The 9,662-nt window shown below is 47.1% G+C and overlaps 1 protein-coding gene across 1 annotated transcript; it reads right to left on the reverse strand.

Annotated features, from left to right (window-relative positions):
* Nucleotides 1-3,031: 3,031 nt before the first annotated feature.
* Nucleotides 3,032-8,126, reverse strand: CSTF2 (cleavage stimulation factor subunit 2). The gene is made up of 4 exons (XM_053374476.1): nt 7,683-8,126; nt 5,573-6,744; nt 4,547-4,675; nt 3,032-3,473 (listed from the first exon to the last, which is right to left on the reverse strand). Exons 1-4 carry the CDS (start codon nt 7,876-7,878, stop codon nt 3,345-3,347), a joined length of 1,626 nt encoding a protein of 541 aa, XP_053230451.1. The 5' UTR covers nt 7,879-8,126; the 3' UTR covers nt 3,032-3,344.
* Between the last annotated feature and the right edge of the window lie 1,536 nt (nt 8,127-9,662).

Below are 9,662 nucleotides of genomic sequence, written 5' to 3' on the forward strand. Positions count from 1 at the left end.
GAAATTTAATAAATGAATAAATAAATAAAATAAATAATTTTCTGATTTAATGGTCCATCAATAAACCAGCAGTTTCTGCAATCATCTTGGCTTTAAAGGAGTTGCCAGTTGAAAAACCAAGTTGTTAACAAAGAGACTCTGAAATGCACGGCATTCTCTATGTTTGATCCTTCCTTAATTTGCACAGGACATGAATCTCTAGTTTGAAATCCTATGGCTGAAAAATGTATTCTGTGGCTAAATATTCAGAACTGTAATGCTCTCTCTTAACGCAGTTAAAGAGCTGATACCTCCCATGCATTGCCCATTAACGGGTAAGGCCAAAAATCAATTCAGACACTAAATATGCATTTGCACACTGTATTAAAGCAATCAGCCTGCCAGGGAGATCTTCGTCCCCTGAAAGGATTCCTCCAGTGAGAAAATTGCAAGGGCAAACTTCATAAAAAGCACAGAGAAGGAATCTGATGAGGAATTGTTTTATTGCTGAGAGATGGACTTCAAGGATCAATTAATCCGGCTGTGTGCAGTCTATGGTGCTGGTGTCCCAAGAAAGGTATATGCAGCAGGGAAAGACTTGTTTGATTTTCCAGGGAACTGGGACTGCACCCCCCCCCCATGAGGGAAGGTGAGGCAACTGCCTCAGGTGGCAAAATCCAAGGGGCAGCAGGTTCAGCTTCTAAGAAATGCATTGCTCAGTGCTGCTGCTGCTGCTGCTGCTGCTGCAACTGTGGTGGCAGACACAGCTGTGGTGTACTCCTTGGAGGCCAGAACGGCTGCCTCCTTGGTAGCATCCCCTACATGCTGCTGCTGCTGCTGCTGTGTCCTCTTGGTGAATGGGAGGGTTCTCCCACCCCTAGGGAGAAAATAGCAGGGGCTGACCTCTGTAGTCTCCTGGACTGTACACTTGCTTGGCGTGATTCAAAGTGGGCCCATTCTCAAAGACTCTATGATGGGGGAAAGTCCATTTGATTCCCCTCCTTGTTACCAGTGTAGATCTTCACCCAACCCTTCTTCCCTGGCAAGGGGCATTTTGTGGTTCGCCTCAGGTGCCCAAATGTCTTGGGCTTGTGCTGTGAGAAGCACAACACAGCCTAGTCAAGGGTGGCTAACTGTGGCCTTCCACAGCTGTTGGACTCCAGCTGCCATCAGTCCTAGGCAGCGTAGCCAATGGCAAGGAGTGATGGAACCAGTAGTCCAACAGCGTCTAGAATATGAGTTACCCACGCCTGACTTAGAGATCAGTCTTCAGCACCAGGAATCTGTGGGCTTGTATATCATAATGTATGTTGAATTTCTTTTTTAAAAAATAAATGAGAGGGGGGATGATGGAAAGCATAAATGGGAATCCTTTTTTGTTTTGCAGGCTAGATGTTGTCCAGAGACAAAATGGTCTGGTGCCACATTCTCACACAAAAAAATTATTGTGAGCATGTAGCCACCTTAGCTCTTGGGAGAACATATTGAAATTAAATGTGGGTCTCATGTTGCAGATTTGGGTTAACCGGCCTCAGAATCTTCAGATCTGTGGTGAGGGAACTGTGGCCCTTCTGATGCTGTTGGACCTCAACTCCGATCAGCCCCAGCCAACATGGCCAGTGATGATGGGAGTTGCAGTCCAACATTGGGAGGGTCAAAGGTCCCCCTTCCCTGTGTTGGTGCATGCATGTGCATGTATGGAGGGAATGAGTGTCCTGACCAGTCCTGACAGGGTCCTCTTGATAACATGCCATGTTAGGACAGAGTGGGTGCACACTTTGCTGACCCTCCTCAGTGGTCATGGAACAAACTTTCCTTAGCAGTGCATAAAGAAGTTCTATTCTGCCCCATTTTTCAGGAGTGCTGTAGGAGTTCCTTGTCTGGATCAGCTTTTACTTTGCTGGTTAGATAAGAGTAGGAGAATTTTAATCTAGTGCCTTTGAAAAAATAATTGGGCAGCAGTAGGGATGACACAACAGGCAGAATGTGTGGGAACGACTTCATGGGAACGTAAGCTAAGCTTTGATCTACAAGGGAGGATGAGGTGACTGGGGAGGCAAGTGCAATACAGATGTACAACAAGCCACACGGTTTTAGTCAATCCAAACTTTTAATTGAAACTCAAGGAAGTAAACAAAATGATGGGAGAAGTAAGATAAACAAGGGCAAGGGAGCCCCCTTCCCCTCAGTACTGATCTGGTTCAGACATAGGAAGGGTGTAGAAACCATTTTCTATGCTGTCTTCAACATGCCATTTGGTTACATTTTTCAAAAGGATTCTACAGTGGTATCTTGGGTTACATACGCTTCAGGTTACAAATGCTTCAGGTTACAGACTCTGCTAACCCAGAAATAGTATCTTGGATTAAGAACTTTGCTTCAGGATGAGAACAGAAATCGTGCTCCGGCGGCGCGGCAGCAGCAGGAGGCCCCATTAGCTAAAGTGGTGCTTCAGTGGTGCTTAACAGTTTCAGGTTAAGAATGGACCTCCAGAACAAATTAAGTTCTTAACCCGAGTTACCACTGTATTAACAAGATGTATTAGGCTCCCATCACACCAATTTACTGCTGAGAATCACCTAAATGTTGAGTTCAGCCAGACAGATCCCTGAAAGGAGAAAGAGAAACAGCTGTTCAACATATGGACCACTAATAGAACAAGCAGCAAAAGCTAAACTGCAGAGAAGTTGGTGAACATTTGTGAGGCATTTTGTGGGCAAAAGACCAATTAGGGACTATGAAGGGTACTGAGAGGGCAGTTTGCTGCTGTTTAAAGGTTGGGCATGCATCAGTTTGGAGCTGCTTGGAGTAAGGAATGGTGCCTTGCTCCATGTCCGGCTGCTGGCTACACCTGCCATCAGATCTTTTGCACCTTTGCAGTTGCCAGTGAGCATGCCTCTGAGTGCTCTTCCAAGCCTGCCATTCAACCATTGTTTTTCTTTAGCTTTTTCAGCATAGTTTTCTTCATATGGAAGGTCTCCTAGAAGTGCTAGAGAAACATGTTGAGGCATATTAAAGAACTGTGCCTCTTTGCCGACCCTTTATAGAAATCTGGGACTGTGGGCACAACCTTTTCCCCCAAAGGTGCAATGTTCCAAGACCCTGAAATGGTCAGCTGAAGATGAGGGCATGGGGGTGTTTGTACACCTACCTTCATTTCAAGGGGGTTTGAACAGGAGAAATAAGTGCTGGATTCTGCCCTTTAGTATAACTGATTGTTCATTGGAAAAAGAAGGTAATGGGAGTACATTAACTAGCACAGCCTTTGCTAATGAGATGATCGACTGGGTGAGACTGTGAAGCAAGTGCCATCCAAGCTGGGCTTGGCACGGTCTTAGCATGTTTTGTAGTGCCCAGCTCCCCTCTTACCCCATGGCGTTGTCGGAGTCATTCAGTGTATCGTCTTTCATTTCGAAATTGTTCAGCCATTCCTCTGAATGAAAATCAGCCAACTCTTCGTCCGTCATATTGAGGAATTCTTCAATGCATTCGGCCTATGGAGAGATGAAAGAAACTGATAAGGATGCATTCAGACCAATATATTTTTTCAGTAGAAAAGACGGTAATGTTTGTGGGATTTTTCAGAGTGGTTATTAAACCGTGGTCACTTATTCTCTCCCTCTGTCCCCCACATAACCATAGCATTAATAACCATGCTGACAATTGCATCTGAACTGGAGATTCACAGATTCACAGAATTGTAGAGCTGGGAAGGATCCCAAGGGTCATCTAGTCGAAATCTCAACACACAGCCCTCCATCCCATTTGAAACCAGACTTACCCTGCTTACCTTTGCAAACGTGCTAGCAGTTGCTGCACCACTAGGAGACTCAAGCGGGCCATTTCAGTCCCATGTTAAGAAATGGGTAAGCTAAGCAAGAAGGGCTATATTGCCTCCAGGATGAGAGGAAGCCTACCTCTGTGTACCAGTTGCCGGATTGTGAGTGGGAGAGTGCTACACCTTTCTTTTCCTGCTTGTGGAGTTTCCAAAGGCACCTGGCTGGCCACTGTGAGAACAGAACACTGGACTAAACAGACCTTTGATCTGACCCCAAATCACCTGCACTCTAATTGGAATCAGTGGTGAAATTCTTGCTGCTCATATTTCTTTTCTTATTTCAGAAATCATAGTTTATTATACACAAGTTATATAGCAACACCCCCCCAATATTAGGACAGCATATTACACTCTAAAAGCTAGTTTGAAAAGATCTGCAAAGCACATTACATCAACATATTAGAGGGATGTGTTCTACCACACTCATTCCAGAGCTTTGGGGTAGCTGCTGAAAAGACCTTGATGCTACTGCCAGTGATATTGCCCCCCAGCACTGGCCAGCAGCATTTAGCTGACCTTCTGTCACTGGTGCCACTGTGGAGTATAGGGAGGGAGGGGGCCCTGAGGTGGGGGACTGGTGGGACCACAGGATTGGCCCCACCAGTGCATTTTGCACTGTTCTGACCTCACCTGTGATGGGTCAGGTAAGCGCTGCCACCCCATCCTGCAGACTGTTGCTGCTTGCCTCTTTAATAGAGAGCTCAAAGAAGGCAACATTGTTTGGCTTACGTCATCTTTATCCAGGTGTTCTTCTTCATCTTGGCCAGGACTGAAGCCCTCAGGTTGGCTGGCTGCTTGCTCGCATGCTTCTTGCATGTCTACATCTTGTTCTGCTGCTGCTATAGGCATGCTGACCACCTGTAAACACAAAGGAAGATTTCAGAAAGTTTGCTGCCCCTCCTCAATCATGTGGTTTACATGGACAACATTCACATGGTGTCTGAAAACAGCTCCAGACACTACTAGCTGCACTACCTCTGGACACTAAGAGCTGGGGGACACACATGGGGAAAATAAAGGGCAGTTATTTTATTAGAAAAGCACACAGGGACATGGTCCACTGTCCCATCACTGGAGGCAATTTAACGTCTGACTACCACTTCAAAAGAAATAAAGTGCCACTCCTGCTCCTTTGTCCAATCCATGGATTTTCCTGCCAACATCATGTAAAGGAGAGGTATGTTGACAGCTGGGGAAAGTTCAGGAGAGTACCGGGCAACAGAGGCAGAAGGGTGCATGACAGCTGGCCTGAAATCCCTGATATAATTTCCAAAGCTAGGAACTTAGCTCTCTCTAATGATCTCTCTCATTGCTGGGTTTTAGCCTTTGCACTGCGAGCAGTTTTCTGCTTTGAAGGTGCAGGGCCTGCCAGAGTGTTTGCCTTTTCTTTCAGGGCAGAAGTTGGGCACCTGTGACACGGACACCTCCCCCCCAGTAATCACTGGCCAAACTGGCTGGGGCTGATGAGAGCTGGAGTCCAGCAACACCTGGAGGAATGCAAGTTCCCCATCCTAGAGTCATATCTAAGTGATAGGTCAACCACTGTAGCCCCCCCCCCCCGCGCGCTGCTCAGGAACAAAAAAGGATGGGGGTAATGATGAAAATTGCACCTACCCACTCCCATCTCCATTGGGAAATAAATCACTATACCAATCGTCTGGCCATGACCCTATGAGGCTGTTCATGTTCTGGCTCCAAGAATGTGTCTAGGAACCCATTGGGGAAAATGAAACAGCACACGGTTACTCCACATACCTGTTCAGGTTCCTGCAGATCAGTTGCTGCCTTGCTCAAAGGTTCAGGACCTTGAATTTCTCCAGTCGTTGGCTCCAAGCCTTTGGGTTCCATGCCCTGGGGAGGCTCTATGGCTCTGGGAGCTATTCCATGAGGCTGTGTGCCTTGAGAGTTCATGACTCTAGGTGGCTCCGTGCCTCTAGGGAGCACCATGACCAAGAATTCCATCCTTCTGGCCCCCGTGCCTTGATAATTCATGGCTCTGGGTGGCACGATGCCTATAGGGAGCACCTTGACCATGTATTCCTTCCATCTGGGCTCCATGCCTTGATGATTCATGGCTCTGGGATCTATTCCATGAGGCTGTGTGCCTTGAGAGTTCATGCCTCTAGGTGGCTCTGTGCCTCTAGGGAGCACCTTGACCACGTATTCCATCCCTTTGGACTCCATCCCTTGATATCCCATTCCTCTGGGCCTTATGGCTCTAGTGGGCGCCCTGTCCCTCACTCTGCACTCCATGACTTGATATTTCATGCGTTTGGGCTCCCCACCTCTAGTGGGCACCATGTCCCTCTCTCCCATCTCTCCCCTGCCGCTAGTGGGCGCCACGTCCCTCTCTCTGCGCTCCATGCCTTGATATTCCATGCGTCCGGGCTCCCCACCTCTAGTGGGCACCATGTCCCTCTCTCCCATCTCTCCCCTGCCTCTAGTGGGCGCCACGTCCCTCTCTCTGCGCTCCATGCCTTGATATTCCATGCGTCTGGGCTCCCTGCCTCTAGTGGGCACCATGTCCCTCTCTCCCATCTCTCCCCTGCCTCTAGTGGGCACCACGTCCCTCTCTCTGCGCTCCATGCCTTGATATTCCATGCGTCTGGGCTCCCTGCCTCTAGTGGGCACCATGTCCCTCTCTCCCATCTCTCCCCTGCCTCTAGTGGGCGCCACATCCCTCTCTCTGCGCTCCATGCCTTGATATTCCATGCGTCTGGGCTCCCTGCCTCTAGTGGGCACCATGTCCCTCTCTCCCATCTCTCCCCTGCCGCTAGTGGGCACCACGTCCCTCTCTCTGCGCTCCATGCCTTGATATTCCATGCGTCCGGGCTCCCTGCCTCTAGTGGGCTCCATGTCCTTCTCTTCCATCTCTCTGCGCTCCATGCCTTGATATATGATGCCCCTGCCATCCATGCCTCTTCCACCTGCATTGAAGACAATTACACTTATACAAACAGCACTGGGAGTTACCTGCCCGAGACCATGCAAGGAGCCCATGCCATACAGTGAAAATGCCCACCTACTACAGGAATAGAGGAGCTTTGAATGAAGCTTCATGTATTTCAGACAGAAGTGGGCTCCCTTCAGACAGAAGAAGGCAATAGGTGTAAGAGTGCAGAGACGCATTTCCTCACACACCCTTGGAAGCAGTGGTGCTGATTATGATGGCACAGGGGGGAATTTTTGGACCTCTTTGTCCTCCCATAAGGTCTACTCTCCCCAGGGCATAATGTTTAAGGAACTTAATAATCATTGCCTAAGATCTAGCAACTCAATCAAAATTGTCACTTTAAATGCTATCTCTTATTCATCAATATTTTATAATTTGGCACTTCCGAGCAGGCATTTATTCTGTTTAGAGCCAATTATTAACAAAAATGTCTGCAGAGAATTTGCTGTTCTGCTAAGACGTTGCATTAGATAACAATAGGAATAAGAGTGTTTCTTTTTCTTGTGGATACTTTTCCGTTTTATTTTATTGAATTTTTATTTTATTTTTCAAAGTATGGATAGCATCATGCTTTACTTTTACAATCTCCATTGAGTTTAAGGAAGGTATGAGGGAACTAAAAATGGATTGCACCAGTCTGGTTTAACACCCTTTGTGCTTTGATTTTGTGTGTGTTTATACTTTACAGGGTTCCTTAGCCAGGGTGTTTTTCAATATGATCCTCTGTAACATGGTATAGCCTTTATAATTATTTATATTCGTTATTGTGCAGTATATTGTATGAGATACAGCATTGTTTATTTTAGCTACACTGCTATTTGTTTCATATATCACCCCTGCTGATGAATCCCTTACTGTGCTGTCATTTATACCGGTAAATGGTCCTTCTTATTTAAGCCTGAAACCTCTTACCTTGGACATCCACCAAGGGCACTTGACTGTGTTCTCTCACTGGTCCGCCACTTGTTACACGGGGTGGCGGTCCACGGGTGTCATAACCAGCCATGCCGTGCATGGGGGGACCCTGGTAGAGAGACCTCTGGTGCATTGTCCCAAGATAATCCCTGCAGAAGAGGATGAGAAGCAAGGAGGCGCTGGGAGAGGACATCAGAAAATCTAGGGAGAGAAGACTGACAGCACAGTACTATTCCAGTTCAAGTGCATCACCTCTGTGCCACCGCTTTGCTCAAGAAGCAACATGCACTGTCCTAAGTCAGGCTGCAAAGGACAAAGTGCCGCCTTTGGGAAATTCCCCCTGGATGTCAATTCTGCCATTGAAATCCCATTCCCAGTCATGTCCAGGAAAATCCGGGCGAATGGCAGCCCAAGCTTGAGAAGCAACATGCACTGTGCTAGGTCAGGTTGCAAAGGGGCATAGCTGTCAACTTTCAGATTTGAAAATAAGGGGTCAGCAGCCTCACCTGGCCTGGGCACAGTCTACGGGATCTCTAACAATCCGGGATAGCAGTGGGAATCAGTGGGAAACGGTGCTGGAATAAGGGAATTTCCTGCAAAAAAAGGGAAGGTTGACAGCTATGCAAAGGGATGGTGTGTGTATCACATGACTGTTATTTTGTATCCCCAAACCCACAAACACAGTACTGTGGTACCTCGGGTTACATATGCTTCAGGTTACATACGCTTCAGGTTACACACTCCCCTAACCCAGAAATAGTGCTTCGGGTTAAGAACTTTGCTTCAGGATCAGTGGCGTAGCGTGGGTTGTCAGCACCCGGGGCAAAGCAAGTAATTTGCGCACCCTAACCCGTGGATTTGCGCACCCTAACCCTAACCCCCAGATGTTGCGCCCGGTGCGCCCGGCCCCCCCTGCACCCCCCACGCTACGCCACTGTTCAGGATGGGAACAGAAATTGTGCTCTGGTGGTGCGGCAGCAGCAGGAGGCCCCATTACCTAAAGTGGTGCTTCAGGTTAAGAACAGTTTCAGGTTAAGTACGGACCTCCGGAATGAATTAAGTACTTCACCCGAGGTACCACCATAATCATAAAACCCCTGCATTCACGTCCTCCAACAGCAAACAACTCAATATGGCTAACCTGACCCAACGACCTACCCCCCACCCACCCCCGCCACCCACACATACAAACAAGCCACACTGCAATCACCTGAATGCAACCAACCAAGCTCAACTCCTTAATCTCTTGCATTATCAATAAAAATAAATAAATAAATAAATAAATAAATAAATAAATAATAAAGGAACTACCCACATGATGCTGACACAAACCCCTACACTAATAAAAGGCAACAGAACAATACCCCCATCTCTTCCCCAACCGAAAGATGTCTATGACAAAGGTCTCTCGCACCAATTGTAAACAAACAGTGAAAAAGACTATGAAATGAAAGGGGAGACAACAGATGTACCATTCACTGTTGAGCTATTTGTTTTGTAACACACAAAAACTTCCGTAAAAAGTTTTTTGAGAAAAAACACACAACAACCCAAATTCAGAAATTGGTAATACCAAGAGAAAGGCTTACACAGTCTAGCAATGTCTTCCTGACATGCCAGTGATCAACCTGCAGGAAACCTTTTGGAAGAGTGGAGCATGCAAAGATGGGAAACCAGCTCCCAGGTGGATCACTTCCGACACTTCAATCAGCAACAAACAGGAGAACCGCTCAATGCTATTCTCCAAACACGCATCACCCCAATAAGCCCAACAACCTCCCTCCCTCCCTCCCTCTCTCATAAAGCTCCTGAAGTACTATACATGAGCTTGTGCAAATCACAATCCCCCCCCCTCATTATTTATTGTAAGAAATATTAGTTGAACATTTAACATTCAATCAACCAACCTAGGACTTCCCCTCCATGGCTTCCCCAAAGTTCCAATTTTTATTGCATATTATATTTATTCTATGCCTT

Source organism: Podarcis raffonei, chromosome Z (genome assembly GCF_027172205.1).
Source record: "Podarcis raffonei isolate rPodRaf1 chromosome Z, rPodRaf1.pri, whole genome shotgun sequence".
Lineage (NCBI taxonomy): Eukaryota > Metazoa > Chordata > Lepidosauria > Squamata > Lacertidae > Podarcis > Podarcis raffonei.

Bases quoted from the DNA above. Each gene is read 5' to 3' on its own strand.
- CSTF2 (XM_053374476.1), bottom strand. From the start codon at position 7,878: ATGTCCTCTCCCAGCGCCTCCTTGCTTCTCATCCTCTTCTGCAGGGAT. The intron at 6,745-7,682 runs GTAAGAGGTTTC...TCTTCAATGCAG, and splicing joins GCCCTTGGTGGATGTCCAAG to GTGGAAGAGGCATGGATGGC. The intron at 3,474-4,546 runs GTAAGCCAAACA...ATCTCTCCATAG, and splicing joins AACACCTGGATAAAGATGAC to GCCGAATGCATTGAAGAATT.